The 22,438-nt window shown below is 36.2% G+C and overlaps 1 protein-coding gene across 1 annotated transcript in view; it reads left to right on the top strand.

The window, feature by feature from the left end:
- Positions 1-22,438, top strand: part of HORMAD2 (HORMA domain containing 2) — a 69,586-nt gene that overhangs the window by 8,853 nt on the left and 38,295 nt on the right. Inside the window, exons 5-10 of the mRNA XM_028163718.2 lie at positions 797-817; positions 1,544-1,570; positions 7,380-7,447; positions 9,731-9,739; positions 10,657-10,805; positions 10,985-11,238. Coding sequence (XP_028019519.1) covers positions 797-817; positions 1,544-1,570; positions 7,380-7,447; positions 9,731-9,739; positions 10,657-10,805; positions 10,985-11,238 — 528 coding nt within the window. The remainder of the gene's footprint in view (positions 1-796; positions 818-1,543; positions 1,571-7,379; positions 7,448-9,730; positions 9,740-10,656; positions 10,806-10,984; positions 11,239-22,438) is intronic.

Genomic DNA, 22,438 nt, shown 5'->3' on the forward strand with positions numbered 1-22,438 from the left:
TAATGATGTACCTATCTGTGTGCTTTTTTTGTTCTCTCCTGCTGGTCTGCATGTTCCCTGAGATCAGGGGCCATTTCTATTTTTGAATGAATGAATGAATGAATGAATGAAGTATTAATTAAATAATTAATATAAATTAGAGTTTTACTGTGTAGTCTTAAAATCAATTGTATGCAGTAACCAAAATGGCCACACAGTGTCACTAAAGTTTTAGTCTTTTGGGTGAAATAGGTGAATAATTTGATACAAAATTATGGTCCTGAAATTTTCTCATTTGTATCCTAGTTTTTAATAGGCTTGCTTATTATCTCTATCTCTGTATCTATATATTCCATTATTCTTCCAAACAGAATCTGTTTATAGTAATGTAGATGTAGGGAGGGCAGGGGTTTTGTAGACTTAAATCAGACTTAAAATTTTTTATTTTAGTAGATTACTTTCAAAATGCAAACTGTTTTAGAGATGCTTATGGCATAATTAACTTTTAGTAATAATGAATTATCTTGTATATCTTTTGCCTCCCAAACTAGAATGTAACTTATAGAGACTAAGGATAGTTATCTTCTTTTTTTTTTTTTTTTTCCATCTCTCCCCTCCCCAGCAGAACCTTGGGTATGTAATAGAGACTCACATGAATGGATGAATAATCAGTATCCATTTCTCTGACCTTCTGAATAGTATTATTTTCCTACCCAGATCTTTCCATTTGAAAGTCATATTTTGATTAGACTTTATTGAAAATAATAATAATATAGGTGCAAGTGTATAGTAACAATAGTTTTCTTTTCTCTTGAAGCTACACATGGCAGTACTTACAGTAAGTGCACGTTTAAAGACCAATCCTCTGTCTCTGCTTCATTGTCTTTTGGCAAGTGAAATATTAAAACAGTACTCTCCCCCATCCTCCTTGAATTTCATTGTCTGTCCTATGACATTTTGGAAGAAAAAAAAAACTCTATCAGAAGTTTTAATAAAAGATCACAGTCTACATATTTCTTTGGCATATTATAATACATGAGGAAATATATAGGCTATACTATCTGCTTCATCTATTGGCTATCAGAATTTCATTTTCTGACTTAATTTACAGACTCAAAGCTCTTTGTTTTTGAAGTTTTGCAGACTTTTTTGAAGCTTTGTATACTTCCTGGTATAACACGGTATATGTAGTTAAGAATAGAAGGAAAATGAGAAGATACTATTGAGAGTCTTAGATATATGAGTTATTTTAAAAATTTTAAACCGTAACAAATTACTGTGACTGTAGTGCAGTCGCAGTAATCATAAATATATGGTTATCAATTTCCTTATAATCAGGGTTCACAGAATGCTCTAAAGACTCTCTATGTTCACAAAATAAGAGCTTATTCTATCTCTAGCTTGAAATATATATCTCAAGATACATATATATATATATATATATATATATATATTTCAGTACTCAATTAATACAGTACAAATTGAACTCTTCACATAGAAAATGTATTCTGTGAGGAGTAATCTAGTTTCAGAAATTAAATGCTGTTTATTTTTCCTTAAATAGCTTTACACAAATCCGAAGGAACCTGAGGTAAGAACACATAAAGAGATGGGCAGTATATTATATTTAAATATGTTTACCTGAGTTGAGGCCATAAATTATATCACTAGACTACCATATGAGCAAAGTAACTCGTAGTGACCTTTTTCAGTGTGTTTTATTATAAATGTCACCAATTCTTTATTATGAGATTTAAAAAACTACCTAGGGGTATTGGGAAAAAAGCATTGAGTAGAACTGAGCGTATTCCCTAACACGTTAACAGTAAGAATCTGTATGAAAACTACCTTTTATTTTTATTTTAAATGATGCTGAATCCTTTCTATTTCTGACCTTTTTGGCCTAATGCTAAACTTTTTTTTTTATGGCTAACTTAATTCTCTCCCTTCTGATATTTTCATAGATTTTTAAGCTTTACCTCTTCTCTCTCTAAATTTCTCCCCTCTGCTTAGTGAGTCCTACTCATCCTCAACACCAACTTATGTTTAAAGCTTTCATGAAAGCCTCTTTGGCTGTTTTGTTCACACTAATTTCTCCCTTCTCTAAATTCCTTTCTCCAGCAGGACCTCACAATTTAACACTCTTAATTAATTCATAAAGATTACTTTATCTCCCTAACCAGATTGTTATTCCTGAGGACAAGTCTTGTCTTCTTTTCGATCTCCCAGTGTGAATTCATAGTCCTGGGTATGTAATAGTTACTTGTGCTACTTTGAATGACAGCTGTGGCAGTGGCACAAATGCAGGGAGAAGCCCTTCGTTCTTTCTTCTCATTCTATCCTCTATTTTCCTCCCAGCTTTCCTTCCTCTTCCCTTTCCCTTTTGCTTGCTTTCAATTTTCCTTCCCTAAACCTATGGATTTAGCCTAACTGGTGACCTTCACAACTAAGTTAAGCGTTTTTTAGCCTTTAATATCCTTTCTTCTTTGGCAAGATTATAAACAGCTGTTTGAGCAAGGCAGAAGAAAACTGGTGCATGAGGTGGGTAACAATTCCTCAATGCCCAAGCTAAACCTATTTTTATCTTTGTCTCTAGTTTAGTTTCAATTTTTTTTGTTTTCAGTAGGTTTGAGGGGAGGTTTCCCAAAGTAAGATCTCCTGATAAATTGTTAATAAATTGGTCATTTCCTTAGTGCAATAAATTATTATGTTTTCTTATGCATGTAAAACTCATCTGAAACTAATGGTTTTGAGGTAGTGAAATGCTGAGGAAATTGGGCTATCTACAGAAAAATATTACAGAGTGGGAAGAAAACTGTTAAATGAGTTTTGATGCAGGCAATATACGTAATAATAAAGTTAGAAAGCAAAAGCTTATTATATAAGTTCTGAGCTATCATTTATGACCCAGAAAAAAATATTTTGAACTCTTACATATTGTTTCATATAGCAGTGATCCCTAACCTCTGTGTTCATGGCACACTCTTGATTACTAGAAAATTTGGTGGCATGTTTAAGGGTATTAAAAGACTTAAAAGGACACCAAATGTGTCAGCAATAATTATGGTATAACTATGGCACAGCAATGTTCATAGTGCCTGAAAGTATCCATGGGGTTACACTGTTTTATGGTTGTTGTTTAGCACCAAGTCACTGATAGAACTACTTACCTCTTTGATCTCTTTCTTCTATATACTCGCAAAACAGCATTCTCATATAAAGTCTTTCTTTGGCATTTCTCTGATATGGTGCCATGTTTCTTGACTCATACTGGTAGAAGTACATGTTGTCCCCTAAGCAAAACTGCACAAACAGTAGCAACATTAATATTTACCTGAAGCAAAAATGCATTTTACACATGGACTAAAATTTGCAGCACTCTTGTGAAGAGTCTGTCATGGTACACCAGTTGAGAACCTCTGTCTTAAATAAGTGTGCTTATCCAGTCCAGAGACCAACAGAGTTTTGGGCATTGCACAAAGCTGTGGTGCTTCTGCACTTGAGGCTTTGTTCTGGTTGCTCCATCTTAAGAAAGAGATGAACTGACGAAAGTAACTAAAGTAGTGAAGAGGGCTAGCGTGGCTTTTCTGCAGATACACACTACAGAGTGGGTGGAGGGTATTAATAAGATGTGTAAGCCAAAATGTAAATATGTTAAGGAAATGTTTACACAGTTTAATGCATGATAGACCCATAAGGAATTATTATATTTGAATATTGTGAGGATTCAAATCCTACTGTTTCACCATCTGTTTTTCTTTTTGCCTGTTAGAGGTGGTCAACACCACTTTTAATAGACTGCTTCAGGAACTGAACTATAGATGGTCCCTGCTTCTAGCCCCAATATACTTTTAGATACTTTGTTTTTAAAAAATACTGTAGGATGAAATCCTAATTGAATGTGAACTCTATCCTGGCTGAATATTTACTCATTCAGCAAGTATTAATTGGGTTCTCCGTATGTGCCTGAAACACAGGAGTTAATGGGTAGACAAGGTCCCTGCTGTCTGGAAGCTTACGTTCTTATGAGGGAGGATAAACAATAAACAAGTAAACAAAAATTAGCAAAACAGTTTCAGATAGATCGTAATGCTATGAAGAAAATAAAAGTTGGTATGCTGGAGCGTGCTAAGGTGGGAATGGAGGAAGAAAGATTGGAGGGCAGTCCCTGGAAGGCCTCCCTGAGGGGCCACTGTTTGAGCTGAAACTGAATGGCTAGAAGAGTCACCCCATGCAGGCCTGTGAGAGGTAATAGCATGTGACTGGCAGAACAACACAGTAGTTAACATTGCAGGCGCTGGAGTCAAATCCCAGCTCTACTACTTACTAGCTTCATCTATAATGATGTAATACCTACTCTGAGTGTGGCTATGTAAGAATGAATAGATGTAGAGCATTTAGGGAAGTGCCCAAATATCGTGATTATTATCATCAACTGGAGACAACCTTTTCCAGAGTACAGTTGTGTAAAGGCCCAAAGGCAGGAAGGCATCTTGTGTATTCATGGACAAAGAGGGTGCCCTGAGCCTGGAGCTGAGTGAGTGGGAGGGAAAGAGGCAGGAGATAAGGTCAGAGAGGTAGGCAGGGGACAGATGAGTAAGGCCCGTGGACCATGGTAAATTCTGGATTTTATTCTAAGGGCAATGGGAAACCATTAACAAAGGAGTGACATGGTCTGATTTGCATTTTCAAAACTTTTTTTGGCTGTAGAACAGAGAATGAATTTGGAGGAGGAGGAGGAGTAGTTCGAAGCAAGCAGATCAGATGGAAAGAGATGGTGTTGGCTTGGATAGGGTGAAGAGAATGAAGGTGAAGAGAACCAGATGGTCTTGGGATGTGCTTTGGAGATAGACCTGAAAAGTCTTGCCAATGGATTGGAGTGTGGAGGGAGAATGAAAAGCTGTGTATGTTGCTGTTGCTTTGGTCCATGTGGATACATTCAGTATGATTAATAGAAACCATTGGTGAGCAGTTTAAAGACTCATACTTATTAGGCAACACATTAATCTGAAAAGCAGGAGAATGTTTTATGAGGTGTTAAGAAGAGACTAGTGCCTGCTGTAAATATACCTTCCTTGATCAATCAGACTCGGAAGTTATTAAGGATTATCATCTTCTATAAAACAATTACAAACATAACTCTTTTATTAGTAGTTGCACTAGGGACCAAATAATAAAGTGTTAATAAAATTATCAACCACTAAAGGATCTACTCTTGATACAATTAAAAAAAATAAAAGATAGCTCAGAGCATCAAAAAGCTAGAGCTGGTTGAGAAACATGGGCGGTCAGGAAGAACAGGCACTGTTTACTTGACAAGGCAACTATACCGCATCAATGCATCAACGCATCAACAGAAGAGAGGATATTGTGTATCTAGCCTGTCTGGAGTGAACCTGTTGCTGTAGGCACCTCTATTCTCACATATCTCTCGTATTGTACTCACAAAGCAGCCTTCTGAGCTTGGTTTGATTTCTCAAGTAGACTGTCTTGCTAGAAAAAATTTTTTTCTCTTAAAAATAACTCCATTACAAGTCAGTCTTTTTAGAGTATAAGCACCATGAGCCAGTTTCCCTAGGACCTGCTCACCTATAATTCATGGGATACCAAATCTCAGAATAGACAAAAGTAACAAGAACATTGTGATTTTTTCTGATCACTCTAACATTCATTCCCACATTGTCAAGAAACAAACACTGAAATAGATGAATGAAGGGTATTTTTTGTGTTCAGACTTAAACTCATACCCTTGCCTGTCTTTAGCACCTTCTCCAGCTCTGTGTACAGACTATTGTTGACCCTTGAACAACACAAGGGTTAGGGGTGGTGACCCCCAAGCAGTGGAAAATCCATGTATAATTTATGGTAGGTCCTCCATATACATGGTTCCTCTGTATCCTTGGTTCCTCATTCTCAGATTCAACAACCATGAATCATGTACAACTGTAGTATTTACTACTGGAAAAAAATCTGCGTGTAAGTGGGCCTGCATGGTTCAAACCCATGTTGTTCAACAGTCAACTGTACGTGTATCTGGGTCAGCTGTTAGCTTCAACTATTAGGCAATCACTTTATTTTAAATGGAGTATATCTCTCATGAGGAAATTGGTCCTTTATTTCTAGCTTATTTATATCTGTTTATATTTGTCCATATTTATAGCTAGCAGACAGCAGTGGTGTCTAGTTTTTAGTGCAGGATCAAAAGAACAAAAATAAAAAAACACCTGATACCATAGACCCTGGTTCCTTTCTGATTTTTTCTAGCTTTCCTGTTGCCATTCTAGTCTTCCCTGAATTACTACAGAATTCTCTCTCTCTCTTTTTTTTTCTTTAAACATCTTTATTGGAGTATAATTGCTTTACAATGGTGTGTTAGTTTCTGCTTTATAACAAAGCGAATCAGCTATACATATACATATACATATATCCCCATATCTCTTCCCTCTTGCATTCTCTCTCTCTTTTTTTTTTCAGGAGTCTCTTAATTGTTCTCATGGTTCCCACTTCTCTGCACTCTTAAAATAGCCAAGGTGATCTTAAAAAATGCAGATCACTCCCATGCTTAAAACCCTTCAATGGACTTCTGGTTTACTTGGAATAAAGTCCAAACCCCTTAGTTAACAAGGCCCCACAACTTTCTCTACAACCTCATCTACACTCTCCCCCTTGCTCATTCATCGTCAGGCATTTGGCCTCCTCTGTGATCCTAGAAGAGGCTTCCTTTCCTACTGTAGAGCCTTTGCATTGATGTTTCTTCTGCTGGGGTGCCCCGCTCTCCCCCAGCTCTGCACATGGCTGACCTCTCTTGTCAATGAGGCTCAGCTCAAACATCACCTCTTTAGTGAGGCCTTCCTTGGCCCTTCCAAACCAAATCACCACCTCTCCCTTCTGTACTCTGTCACAGCATCTGCTTCATATTGTTCACAGCTCTTATTACTACCTGAAATTATTTTATTTGTTTACTTATTTATTGACCATTTCTCCCACCAGTCTGTGTTTTCCAGAAAAACAGGGACCTTTTCTGTCATGTTCACCATAGTGACTCCACTGCCTGACACAAAGTAGACATTCAATAAATATCCTTTTCATGAATGAATGGTTTCTTAACTAGTTCCACTGTTATTTCCCTAAGCTGGGTCAGACACTTGACTCTGTGCTTTAGCTTCTCCAGCTTTAAGATGGTAACAAGAGATTATGCCATCTAACTCATTTTCAGCATGGAGGAGAAGTGTTATCTTTATATCTGGAAATATTACTCCTGAATAATGTAATGCTATAAAACAAACAAGTATGTAGGAGGTATAGTAGGTATACAATGAAAGTGTTCCTTACCTACTATCAGATAAGATTCTGGATTTTTTGAAAATAATTTCTTTCTCTATTCCCTTTGATATTTCTAGAAAGTGACTGAGATATACCAGTTCAAATTCAAATACACAAAAGAAGGAGCCACTATGGATTTTGACAGGTAGAATCTAATTGTTTAGTGAACATGAGAAATATGTAGGATTGAGGTAAACAAGCTTCTTGAGGCCAGAGATAGGTCTTATACTTCCTTTGTAACTTCCCCAACAATCCCACAAAAAAACACTATTATGAAAAGGGACTGTAAAAATTGTTTAAATTTCTGAAATCCATAGATGAAGCCAGTAGGAGAAGAGGCTTCCTTTGCTTCTTTCCCTCTTCTATAGGTGATATTAGTAGGGTCTAAGGGCAGTTTAGTGGTTAAGAGTTCTAATTGCTAAGGCAGAAAGATCTAGCTTGGAACTCCAGCTCTGACTATTACTGGTCATTTAACTTTGAACAGAATAATCAACCTCCCTAAATATTAGTATTCTCATCTGCAGAGTGGAATTAATAATATCTACTTCATATGGTTGCTGTGATTATTAAATTATAATGCATATACAAAGCTTTACCCATGCCTGGCACATAATAAACACACAGTAAATTGTACCTAGTGGTGGGGATGGTGGTGGTCTTTGGAGGCAATGGTGGTTGGTGGGTGGCACAGCAGTAGAAATTATATTAATGAGGCTGTCTATGTGGTGTTGATTGAAGAACTCCATGAGGCTCTATCTAGCCACTAATTCAAAGTTTCTCAATTGCTATGCCAAGATATTAACCCTTTCTACCCTCAATAGAGCCAGATCAGGACTGGGGTAGATGAAACCCCTGAGCTATTTACCTATAGACACAAATATTCTCATCTGTTTACCCCAGTATATCATACAAATATAATTATCTATGTGTCCCTGTATGGAAAAGACTGGAAAGCACTGCATTTTCCTATCAAGTCTGAAATTCCAAGTTTTAGATATACTAATGGGTTAAATAGCAAGGACAAGGACATTTACTTCAGAAGGTCCTTAGTAAAGATGGAGATGTTTTGTTGAGGAGCAACATTTAGTCCCCTCCCAGTAGCTTTTGGATTCAGATAGAGCTAAGTATTGCTGATGAGATGGAACAGAAGTGGGGAGGGTGGATGATGGAGAAAAGCCTTGGGTGGTAGAAAGCTGCACCTCAGGGGGATGAGTTTCTCTGAAAGGAATAACACTGAAGAGAAATGTGGCCTAATTCTCAATTTTCCATACTTTTAGCTCTGTCTCATCATTTATTATTACAAGTTTAATGATTTCTCTCCAAGATTCACACCCTTAATTATCCTCTCATTTGTAAAATTTACAGACAGCATTAGGATGTGAAGAGGAAGTAAGTTCTAGGAACAAGAATTAAGGTACTAACCATCATTAGCTAACATCTGTATAACACTTTACAGATTGTTCAGCACTTTTCACACATATTCTGTCACATAAAACAGCTGCCTTTTACTCTCTAAAATTCAAACATAAGTACAACTGACAAGCAGATTAATCTCTTTTGTTACGAAGGCACATATGTCTAGAGGTGAACAGTAAAACAGAAATGGCCGAATCTGGGACTTCCCTGGTGGTCCAGTGGTTAAGACTCCGTGCTCCCAATGCAGGGGGACCGGGTTCGATCCCTGGTCAGGGAACTAGATCCCACATGCCGCAACTAAAAGTTCTCTCATGCCGCAACGAAGATCCCGCGTGCCGCAACTAAGGCCTGGCACAGCCAAATAAATAAATAAATAAATATTTTAAAAAAGAAAAAAGAAGAAATGGCCAAATCTTTCTGCTACTAAGGGGAAGAGAAGGTAATGCATACGTGACCAAAGGTGGGCATTTGTTCAAGTGATTGTTCATACAAAATTACCTTATCACCTCTTCTATAGTAAAGAAAATTTTCCTTTTAAAAGAGTACAAGGGAGTCTTGAAAATGATTTTATGTGAGTATGATTTTATGAATATGGTGTATAGTGAAGGATCCCATGAGCTACATGGCTATAGCCCCTCCCTCTCATTACCTATTTCAAATTGGTTAAATCCTGGTAGACAAAACTTTAAGTTTTTCAAAACTGAAAAAGGAGCAAATGTGTTTCCTTAATGTTTGTTTTATGAATTCACACTATCTCTAGTAGTTCAATTACTAAGGATTATTTTTCAGTATTGAGAAAGGCATTGTAAAAATATATTGCACTCATAGTCCTTGGAAACTACTCAAATGTGAGACTAATTGGGGAAAAAATTTTGGAGAGAAATAAAAAATGTTTAGAGTTGGAAGGTGATTTAGTCCAACTTGTCCATTCATTCATTAATACAACAAATGTTTATTGAGTACTTAATATAGTTGGGCACTAAACTTAGTACAGTGGAGATGAAAAATATAGCCACTCATAGTCTAGAGGGGACATACAGTTACAAACAGGGGTGAGGTATAAGGATTACCAGGGAAGACTTCCCTGAAGAGATGACACATGAGATAGGTATTAAAGGCTAAATTCAGTAGAGTCAGGAAAAGAAGTGGGAAAAGCACAGTACAAGCAAAGTGAACAGCACATACAAATGCACAGGAGTAGGAAGGAACTGGGTAGTAGTTGCAGATGAAGGTGGAGGTGAGTGTGTGGTTGGTTGTGAAAGGCATTGTACACACACTGTTCTCAAATTTGATTGAAAGGTGATGGATATAATAGAAGAAACTTGAGCAAGAGAATGACATGAGTGGATTTTCCTATTAGGAATATTATTTTGGTAGTAGTGTAGAGAATGTTTTGCAGTGTGGACAAGAAGAAAAGCAGGAAGAATAGTCAGTCATTGTCATAATCCATGTAAAAGTGAGAAGCGGATGCCTCTGAGAGATAACCAGATGGTACAAAGGCCCAGAGCTGATGATTGATTTAACTTGGAGAGGTATAGAAATGTGTGTAAGCTTATCTCACATAGGAGCTAACTGACATAGAGTGTCTAAGTGACTTGACCAGGGTCATTCAGCCAGTTAGCAGCAGAGCCAATATTAAATGTCAAGTCCATTGTTCTCACTATTATAGTATGCAATTATTTGTAAATTAGATTTTTAAAAAATCAGGTCACATTTAAAATGTCTTAAGGGAACTTGCTACTTAAGAAATCCTTTGTATATACATTGCAAAAAGTACAATAACTCATCTAATTTACATTCTAAAATAGTCTCAAGAGTGTCCTGAGTTTAGTTTATATTTATCTGATCATACAGTAAAAAGTTTTGTTCTTTTTAAAATAGATTTTCAATATTATATGTGATTGAAAAGTATGCTGTTTTTCTATGTGGTTATAGCAGTAGCACAGCCTTCGAAAGTGGGACAAACAGTGAAGATATTAAGAAAGCCAGTGCTCTACTGATGCGTAAATTGTATATACTGATGCAGAACCTTGGACCCCTTCCTAATGATGTTATACTTACTATGAAACTCCACTACTATAATGCAGGTAGGTGGAGACCTCTAGTCAAATTCCTTCTTCAGTGCTGAAGTAAATATTTTGGATAAATAGAAGGATTTTGGCAAGCATTTGAAAGAGATGTCTGTTGTTACACATGAAAGATTACGCTGCCTTGTTCTCCTGAAACTCAACAGTTTTCTTGGTTTTCTGCCCTTTTCATTTTGCAGTGACCCCACATGATTACCATCCCCCTGGTTTTAAAGAAGGGGTAAACTCACACTTCCTGCTGTTCGACGGGAAGCCTGTAAACGTGCAAGTGGGATTGGTCTCCACTGGCTTTCATAGCATGAAAGTAAAAGTCACAACCGAGGCCACCAGAGTGTCTGATTTGGAGAACAATCTCTTTCAGGAGAGCAGCACTACAGAGATCGCCCATCAGGGTCTAGACTGTGATGAAGAGGAAGAGGAATGCAACAATCACGTAAGGCAAAGCTGTAGCGACCCTCCATTGCTTCAGTTAAACCCAGTTGACATTTTTCAGTTCATACACAGGTCATATCATAGTAACAGGATCCAATGGAGTGTGCCGGGTGTAAAAACTGAAACAAAACTAGCCCCTAACCTCGAGTCTTTATTCTAAAAAAGCACTATCTTCAAGAAGGAAATATACTCTGTTAGATGAAGTGGTCCATGGCTAGGAGAAAAAAAGACTTTCTAATATACTTCTTTTTTATAAAAGGTACCCATGAATTTAGGAAATTTGGGATTTTCTATAACTTATAAGAGCATGTTAAACATATTTAAAAATATTATAGGTGTTTATTCATACTCACTGCAAGTATAAGTAAGTTCTTGATTACTGGGGTAGAAAAGTGTTATGGATAAACCTAAGTCAGAGTGCATTCATTTTCACTGCTGTAGATTATTCTACTCTTGACAGACAGTCTTTCTTCCTCTGCAATTGTTATAAACATTCATGTATACACCTCCTCGTACACATATGCAAGAGTGTCTCCAGGGAGTATACCAAAGAGTCCTAGGGCTTGCACATTTTCAACTTTATTAGGTAATGAAAAACTGTTCTCCAAAATGGTTGTACCAATTTATGCTCCACCAACAGTGGAGGGAGTGTTCTACATTACTGTCAATACTTTTTTTTTTTTTAAGTAATACTTTAAATTGTATTTATTTATTTATTTACGGCTGCATTGGGTCTTCATTGCTGCGCGCGGGCTTTCTCTAGTTGCAGAGAGCGGGGCTACTCTTTGCTGGTGCGCGGGCTTCTCATTGCGGTGGCTTCTTTTGTTGTGGAGCACAGGCTATAGACACATGGGTTCAGTAGTTGTGGCTTGCAAGCTCTAGAGCTCGGGCTTAGTAGTTGTGGCGCATGGGCTTAGTTGCTCCGCGGCATGTGGGATCTTCCCGGACGAGGGCTCGAACCCATGTGCCCTGCATTGTCAGGCAGATTCTTAACCACTGCGCCACCAGGGAAGTCCCCTTGTCAATACTTAATTTTACCCAAGTTTATGTTTTCTGCCTAACTCCTGGATGTAAATGGTAATGCTTCATGATTTGATTTTGATTTGCATTTCCCTGATTATTAGTGAGTTTAAGCATCTTTTCATGTATATTGGCTGTTCTGGTTTTCTTATGTATAAAGTAACTGTTCAAGTCTTTCATGCATTTTTCTATTGGATTATTTATCTTTTCCTCATTGATTTAAAAATATGTTCTGAATAATAATTATTTTTCATTATTTATGTTGCAATTTTTTTTCAGGTTTGTGGCTTGTCTCTTCACTTTCTTTAAGATGTTTTTTGCTAAAGAGAAGTTCTTAATTTTAATGTAGTCAACTCTTTTCCTCTAATATGTGCTTTTGGGTATTAAGAAATTCTTCCTTATCTGAGTTCATTTTTAATATTCTCCTCTATTTTGTTATAAAAATTTTAAGGTTTTTCTTTTTACATTTTTATTCCACTTGGAGTTTATTTTTATTTGTGGGGTAAGGTAGACCAGACCCCTTTTACATTTTAAAATCCAAGTGTAATATACATACAGAAAAATACATATATCATAGTGATACAGCTCAATTCACAAACTGAACACCAGGGCTGGGATGAGAGTGAGGCAAACAAGGTAAGAGTGAGTACCACCTTAAATATTACTTCCTAGGTATCTTGTTTGCCTCACCCCATTCCAGCCCTACTGAATACACATGTGAAATCAGCACCCAGATCAAGAAACAAAATACTACCAGCACCTTGAGAAAACTCAGTCTTACTTTGCAGTCACTGTTCTACTCAACAGGAGTATCTCTATCCTGGCTTCTATTAGCATAGATTAGTTTCTCTTGTTTTTTATTTTATAGATGTGGAATCATGGAGCATGAAACATTTTTTCACTGCTTTGAACATTCCGAACATGTTTTTTAGTGAAATATATACACATTTCTGGCGGGAATAGATTTACTAGGAGTAGAATTGCTGGGTCACAGGATATGAGTACATTTAGCTTTAATAGATACTACAAAACAATTTCCAAAGTGCTTGTGCCAATTTACACTTCCATCAGCAAGTTTTGGTTGCTCCACATCCTCACCAACTGTTGGCATTTTCCATCTTTTTAATTTTAGCCATTCTGGTGGGTGTGTAGTGGTAGGTCATTGTGGTTTTAATTTGCAGTTTCCTGATGACTAATGAAGATGAGCACCTTTTCACATGTTTATTGGCCATGTTGGATGTCCTCTTTTGTGAAATGTCTTTTCAAGTCATTTGTCATTTTTCTATTGGGTTCTATTGGGTTTGTCTTTCATTCTTATGGATTTGTAGGAGTTCTGAATATATATTCCACATATAAGTCCTTTGTCAGGTACATGTATTGTGAATATCTCTTCAACTTTCTAACTTGCCTTTTTACTCTCTTAACGGTGTATTGTGATGAACAGAATATTAATTTTAATATAGTTCAACTTATCAATCTTTTCGGCTATCTTCGGCAGTTTTTATTTAAAAAATTTTATCTGCTCTAAAGTTTACAGAGATGTACTCTATGTTTTTCTCTAACAAGGAGAAATAGCTGCAGAAACAGAAGTGATTTTTAAAATTATAAGATACCTCCATGAATAACATCATACCAAAAATATAAATAACTGACCTTTCTCTCCCCTATCTTCAAGTATTTATATATTTTGGTATGACGTTATTCATGGAGGTCTCATAATTTTAAAAATTGCTTCTGCTTCTGTAGTTATGTCCCTGTTTTTATATCTGGTATTTATTTGTGACCCATTTGTTTTTCTTGGTTAGATTGGCCCCAAATCAGTATTTTTTTTTAATAAATTTATTTTATTTATTTATTTTTTATTTTTGGCTGCATTGGGTCTTCGTTGCTGCGCGCGGGCTTTCTCTAATTGCGGCGAGCAGGGGCTACTCTTCATTGCGGTGCACGGGCTTCTCATTGCGGTGGCTTCTCTTGTTGCGGAGCACGGGCTCTAGGCGCACGGGCTTTAGTAGTTGTGGCACATGGGTTCAGTAGTTGTGGCTCGTTGGCTCCAGAGTGCAGGCTCAGTAGTTGTGGTGCACGGGCTTAGTTGCTCTGTGGCATGTGGGATCTTCCCGGCCCAGGGCTCGAACCCATGTCCCCTGCATTGGCAGGCGGATTCTTAACCACTGCACCACCAGGGAAGTCCAAGTATTTTTTATTACTCTTTTCAAAGTCATCTTTTAGTTGTGCTGATCTCTTCTGTTGCTTTGTTTTTCTATTTTGCTCATGTTTTGTTTTTATCTTTGCCTTCCTCTATTTCTCTGGTTTGGTTTTGTCTCCCTTATTCCAAACTGATCTCTCCATCAATATATAGACATATATATTCTACGAGTACCTCTAATTCAGTATCAAATGGAATTTCAACTTCTTACCAAACATGTTCTTCTTCCTCCCAGGTTCCTTATCTTTGTATTTCATTAAAACTTTACCAAGCAGCCTTACCAGGAATATGTTCAATTCCTATTTTCTTCTCACTTTTCACAGCCTTTTGGTTACCATTTCCGTCTGTTTTGTATCTGAAATACTTCTCCAGTCTGGCCCTATTGCCATTGTACTGATTCAGGTTGTCATCATTGCTTTCTTGGTGAAGGACAGCTGAGCCTCCTAACTGGGTCTCCCTGATGTCAGCATTGCCCCTCTAATTTGTCTTCCAGAGTGCCAGAGAGTGAGGGTACTAAAACTATGATGATCATTTTCAAATATTTCAAGTTGATTTATTTTGTGTAATTTCAAAGGTCAGAATGAGAGCCAGAAAATGAAAATTACATTGGCTGGGTGAGGTGTGCAGAGGTTGATTTTGGCTCAAGAGAAGGAAGAACTTTCTCTTAAAAAATTTTAAAGCAATAGCATAATGATATTAAAGTAATTTAAAAAGCAGTGCAAATCTTCCAGCTGTCCTACCATCCCATCCCATCAGTACTGTTTTCTTTCCTTTTTTTTTTTTTTTTGGCCACACCACGGCATGTGGGATCTTAGTTCCCCAACCAGGGATCAAATCTGTGCCGCCTGCAGTGGAAGCACAGAGTCTTAACCGCTGGACTGCCAGGGAAGTCCCTGTTTTCATTTTTATATGTTCCATCCCATCTAGTCATTTTCCACAGATATACATATTTATACATGATTTTAATCATGGTATAAATATAAATTTGTTTTATTGATAATTTTATACTTAATTTTATAACTATGTCCCACCTTACTCTTCATATTTTTAATTTTAATGAACTTTTTTTTCCATTTAGGTATTATACCATTTTCCTACATTAAACATTTAAGTTAATTCCTGATTTTACTATTATAAATGGTGTTGTAATAAATACCTTCGTATGTATGGCAGAATTTTCCATTATTTTCTAAGGGTATAGTATCAGGAGTGAAATTTACAGAGCCTGAAAATTTGTATAGCTCTCAAATGAGTATTATCATTTTCCAGAAGCTTCCAGCTTCTCTACCTCCTCAGGATGGATTTTCTAAAAATGACAACTACTTGATAAAACTGACTGTCTTGAGAAGGGTGAATGCTTTGTCGACAGCTGTGTTCAAGTACAGGTATATACTATGTTCAAGATAGAGTATAGATGATTGTCTCTAGGGCGTTGCAAGAGAAAATCATGATTTAGGGGGAAGGTTGAACTAGACTGACCTCTGAGGTCCCTTCCATGCTAAGATTCCTGGGTTATATTTTGAATTCCTATTAAGAGCATAATGCCCTACTAAGCACTGTGAGGAAAATTAAGACATATAAAATATAGTTTCTACATTTGAGAACTCTAGCTGAAGAGACAATATCTACGTGATATAAAGAAAAATAATACTAGAGAGTATATGAATGATAGAAATAATATTAACTAACAATACTGAGCATGGTACTCAGGGCTTCACATGTATTATCACTTTAAATCTTCCCAGCTATTTTATGAGGTAGATTCTATTATTATCCTGATTTTACAAAGGAGAAAACTGAGACGTAGAGAAATTAGCCCAAGGCTACAGATACAGTGAATAAGTAGCAGGGCCAGAATTCAAATCAAGGCAGTTGGACTCCAAAGCCTGTGCTCTTAGGATACAGAAATAAAGGTAAACTGGCACTGTGTAGGAAGGTTTCATTGAGTTGATATTATGGATGCATCAGTTTGATTGGCAGAGATTAAGGCAGAGGATGTTCCAGGCAAGTTGGAAAGTACAGTGTAGTAGCATCAGAAATTCTGTCTCTATGATTTGGAATTCCAATTCTGAACCTTCCACATCTTTCCCTGTATCCTACCTGGCTTTGCTGAAATCTCTACTTTTCGTTAACTTAAACTCAAAGATTTTTAAAAGCTTTTTTAAATCATACAATTTTTCTATTAAAATATAAAGTTTACAAAATCTTGATCAAACAGCTTATACTGCTTTTTCACCAGTGATCCATAGTAAAGAAGTAATTTAACGTAATCATCTTGTGAGGTTATTGTAAGATTGAAAAAAATATTTTAATACAATTTTCTTTTTCAGGTTATTTCTTATCTCAGTCACAGAAAGACAAATATAAAAGATTTCTACCAGTAGTTGAAATTATTCAATGTTTGTACTCTTCATTTTCTGGTGTGATCCTTAAGATCTGAAGAACAATGTAAAACTGAGATCATAGTTTGGCAATGGATTCAGAAATAATTAAAGGAGATAAACTTGAAATTTAAAATTTCTTAGATGATAAGAACTCTTAAAACCTAACTCCACTTGGAAAATAGGACACAGAACCCAAGTAAAGAGACCAAGGAATCCCAGGACAAAACAGGGTTATGTAGAACTGTCTGAAAAACCCTGTCCCAAATGTGTCCTTATTTTATCTACCTCTGCGACATCTTCAGGACAGGTCTTCCTTCCTTGTAGGGGTGGTTTAAGCTTAAGACCTTAGGTAGTAAGGACACACAAACACAGTGGCACCTCACAGTACTCTGTGAAGTTGGACCTGTTTTCTCTGTTTCAGTCAGCTGGATGGATAGCAATAGACGTATACACTAGAGAGAGACTCTTGGACAGGCTTCTTTAAAGAACTCACCTATGTGGTGACAATAACCACATGTTCTGGAATTGGTTGTAGAATCTTATTTAAATTTTATGCTAAGTTTAAATAATGAGGGAAAAGTACTTCTTTCTAATAGAGGTAGTTAACCCAGGCTCCTTAAAGGACTAGTAATTACTGATACATCCAGACAGCTATAAAAAGATGGAGGGCTAATGTTGCACATGTCTATTGTAGAGACTGATGGTCCTAGTTTATTAAGCCATTACAGCTCTTTGGGAATTCGTATTTTTATCAATTTTTAAGTGGGGATCCATAGGCTGTAATTTTCTAATTTTCTGAGCTTTTTATGAGTTTTTGTACCCTCAGAAAGGGTTGCTTTTTCTTTTTGATGAATTCCACAAAATAATACATATATTATAACAATATATGCATTTTTTTCCCTGTGTGAAGGCCATTTCTTACCTTTTGTGCTAACACATTTGATTAAAGTGTAAATGATTTGTTTTTGAGAAATTAGAATGTAAAGTACATTGGTTCCAAAGTAAATGGTACCATTTAAGTGTGGACTAGAAATATATTTTCTGCAATTCCTTAGAACTGCTTTGTATTCTAGTCAGTGGATTAAAACAAGAGCCTTCTCATTCAGAATCTATTTTCTCCCACTAAACTCTGAACTGAAGTTTTGCATTTTTGAGGTATAGTCTGATGATTTTCATAGTATTACATCTCTTGAAGCATATATGCCTTGTTTGATACAATGTAGTGTTGGCAAGAATATCTTAGATTCTTGGAAATAGAGTTGATTATTGAAAACGTTGGAAGCAGCACATTATCTACAGAAAATATTCAGACTTAAAAACCACACATCATTCTCTCTTTATCATGGGGCTATAGTCCTTTTCACAAAGTTTCTTTTTGTCAAATAGGAAATTTTTTTCAATTAATTTTTCTGTTCTGCATTACAGAATATAATTGTTATCCTCTGTTAACCATGAAAAGAGGAATGAAAGTTGGTTGACTTTTCCATCAGTCATATAAGTCATCTTTTTTTAAATGAATCACTCTATAACATATCAGAGAATTATTTCCTTCTTTTGTGAGTAGGAAGAGCCACTCTGATGATCTGTGTATGTTTCATTTACATAAAGAAAAAAAGAGTATATTGATATATATATATTACAACAGAAGAAAAGCATAGTGAGTAATCTTAGGTAATAACACTTTGGATGTTACTATTATTAAACCCTAGCATTAAAAGAAGTAAGTTTTGTTTTTTTAAAAAAGGAGTAAGCCTGAGAATGTTCTTTTTGGTTTAAAAAAAATGCCTGTAATAATCTGAAATAATACAATGTTATCATTATACTAAAACCAGTGTAATATTAGGCTCTATTTAGAGTTTTTTAAAAAATAAAGACTTTATTGAGATTTAGTCAATTATGTATTGGAAAAAATATAATGATAATGTTACTTAATTATATAGAACTATATACAGTTGGCCAACTTTTCCTGATACTTGTTATATGTGCTGCTAGTTTTCCATTTGAAGTTACATTGCCTGTTGGTAAACAGATGAGATTATGGTTTGTAACAAACCCAGGCATTGTAAGGAGAGTAATTCTTTTGGTATTTATATTAGGATCTCAAAATTGAGATTTAAGACTTCAGAAGATCAGTCCTTCAGACAGTGATAAAGAGGAGCTAGAAACAGAAGTACGTATATATCCTCTATGGAGCCACCGCCTCAGATTTGCTTCTTCCTGTAGGATGGAGGGCTCCTCCTGCTTTGATAACCAAATTCAGAACAAACAGAAACCTTATAGCTAATGGCACTGGTCTGACATTAAAACAAGTCTACACTTAGCTCATTGTGAAGAAAGTTTAAAATAATATTCTAAAATATTCTAATCAACCATAAGTTATCAACATTTATTCAGTCAGCAAATTTATATTGAAGCCTATCATGCTTGACTCACTGTACAAAGGTAGTAGATACAAAGATAAACACGTCAAATCCCTGATTCAGAATCGCTCAGGAGAAATGGAACAAGTAGCTGTTATATAAATAATAATAATAATCAGCATTTATTAAGTGCCTACAAAGGGCTTTATATACACATGGCTTCAATTGATCCCAACAACTTTGCATAACATTTTATAGCTGAAGAAACAGAAGTTCATAGACATTAAGTAGTATATCCAAGGTTGCCCAACTAGAAAGCATCAGAGTCGGTATCAGAGAACCTAGGTCTCTCTGGCTCCAAAGCTCATCCTCAGTCCATTAAACCTTACACTCATTCATGTAGGAGAGAATGTTAAAAATCCCACAAGAGAGCAAAAATCCTATAGAATGATTAAATTCCACTTTTATTCATGAAGGAATAATGTAACAGACTTGCTCTCCTGTTATAAAAAATTAGGAAACTGGGTAAAATATATGAAGCAACTGTTTTCATACATTAGATAACAGGAAGGGCAAAACTGTGATCCCTGAGAGAAGAAAAACAAGATGAGCCTTAAAACTGCACCTTCCGTCAGGGGGTCCTTTCTGGACCACCGGTGCGGGAAGGGGGAACCCAAGCAGAGCATGGCATCTTGCTGGGTTGAAGAAATAGACTGGAGTTTGAGGAAGCTGAAGCGCCTGGGGACAGAGCATCAGAAGGGAGGGATCTACAGAGAGAAAGAGCTCCAGAGATCATCACTGGCATCCCTTGAGTCTTTTGTTGAATATTCTGCTTCTCAGGTATGGGTTGAAATTCTACAAGGTTGGACACAGAAAACTATTGGGGGAACTGTAAAAGATTCTTAGAACTCTCACAAGACTGACAGATGTTCACATAACGATCAGTTATGTGGAGAGACCTTGCTGAACACCTGGAACATTCAATAGAGACTCCAGAAGGGTTACACCTTAGCATGAAAGCTAAACCAATCCTTTAGTGAAGGCCTCCAAACCGAACTCTAACAGCTTAAAAACAAGCCTTGAAAGGATCAAGCTTATTTGCCTGCCAAAATAACACTCAACACTTTTTAGAGGAAAACAAAGTCCAAACACTCAACTAAGTAACATTCTTATTGTCCAGAATCTGATAACAATTCATTCACATGTAAAGCAGCAGAAAAACTGACCCATAACCAAGGAAAATTAGTCAATAGAAGGAGACCCAGAAATGCCAGCAATGATAAAATTAGCAGATAAGGACTTTAAAACAACTATTATACCAAGTGCAATGATAACCTATGTTTACACAAAAACATGTATACAAATGTTTATAGTGACATTATTTGTAATCTCCCAAAACTGGAAACAACCAAGATGTTCTTTAATGGGAGAATGGATACATTTAAAATAAAAAAGAACAAACTACTGGTACCTGCAACATCATGGATCAGTTGCAAATACATCATGCTAAGTGAAAGAAGCCAGAATCAAAAGACTACATACTGTATGATTCTATTTATACAACATTTTTTTCTTGAACAGATTTATTGAGATATAATTCATATACCATACAAATTGCCCACTTAAAGTATACAATTCAATGGTTTTTAGTATGTTCAAAGAGTTGTGCAACTATCATCACAGTCAATCTTAGAACATTTTCATCACCCCAGAGAGGAACCCCATACCCTTTAACTATCACCTCCCTATTTCCTCTTTCCGTCTCTCCCCCAAGTCTTAAGCAACCATTAATCTATTTTCTGTCTCTATAGATTTTCTTATTCTGAATATTTCATATAAGTGAAGTCACACAATATATTGTGTTTTGTGACTGGCTTCTTTCACTTAGCATTATGTTTTCAAGTTTCACCCATGTGGTAGCATGTATTGGTGCTTCATTCCTTTTTATGGCTGAATAATATTCCATTGTATGGGTAGACCACATGTTTATCTATTCATCAGTGATGGACAATTAGGTTGTTTCCACCTTTTGGCTATTATGAATAATGCTACTATAAACATTCATGTGGGACTTCCCTGGCGGTCCAGTGGTTAAGACTCTGTGCTTCCACTGCAAGGGGCACGGGTTCGATCCCTGGTGGGGGAACTAAGATCCTGCATCATGCCAACAACAACAACAACAACAACAACAACAACAACCACAAAACGAAAAAACGTTCATGTACAAGTTTTTTGGAACACCTATTTTTAATTCTCTTGGGTATATACCTAGGAGTGGCATTGCTGGGTCCTATTAACTCTGTTTAATCATTTGAAGAACTCCAAAACTGTCTTCTAAAGTGGCTGCACCATTTTATATTTCCCCCTGCAGTGTATGCAAGTTCTAATTTTCTTCACATCCACAACAAGACTTATGTCACTTTTTGATTCTAGCCATCCTAGTAGGTATGAAGTAACTGGTATCTCATTGTTATGATTTCTATATCTGTAGCAACTAGTGATATCATTGTTTATTGTCCATTTATATATCTTTCATGGAGAAATGTTTATTCAGATATTTTGCCCATTTTTAAGTTAGGTTATTTGTAAACAACAATAAAAACTGTTGAGGTGTAAAAATTCTTTATATTTCCTGGGTACAGTCTCTTAACAGATGTATGACTTGGAAATATTTTCTCCCATTCTATGAGTTGTCTTTTCATTTTTGTGATGGTGTCCTTTGAAGCACAAATGGTTTTTAATTTTGATCAAGTCCAAATTATCCATTTTTTCTCTTGTTGCTTATGCTTTGTGCGATGTGTGTATGTGATATCAAAGAATCCTCTGCCAAATCCAAGGTCATGAAGATTTACTCCTTTGTTTCCTTCTAGGAGTTTTATAGTTTTAGCTCTTACATTTAGATCTTTGATACAGTTTGAGAGTCAATTTTAGTATATGGTGTGAGGTAAGAATCTGACAGCATGCTTTTGCATGTGGATATTCCAACACCATTTGTTCAAAAGACTATTCTTTCTCCCTGAAATGGTCCTAGTGCTCTTGTCAAAATCAGTTGACCATAGACAGATGGTTTTATTTCGGGACTCTCAATTCTATTCCATTAGTCTATGTGTCTATCCTTATGCCAGTACCACACTGTCTTGATTACCATTGTTTTGTAATAAGTTTTTGTGTTTTTTTTTGTAATAAGTTTTGAATCAAGTATGAGTCCTCCTACTTCCTTCTTTTTTCTCAGGA

Source organism: Balaenoptera acutorostrata, chromosome 13, assembly GCF_949987535.1.
Source record: "Balaenoptera acutorostrata chromosome 13, mBalAcu1.1, whole genome shotgun sequence".
NCBI lineage: Eukaryota > Metazoa > Chordata > Mammalia > Artiodactyla > Balaenopteridae > Balaenoptera > Balaenoptera acutorostrata.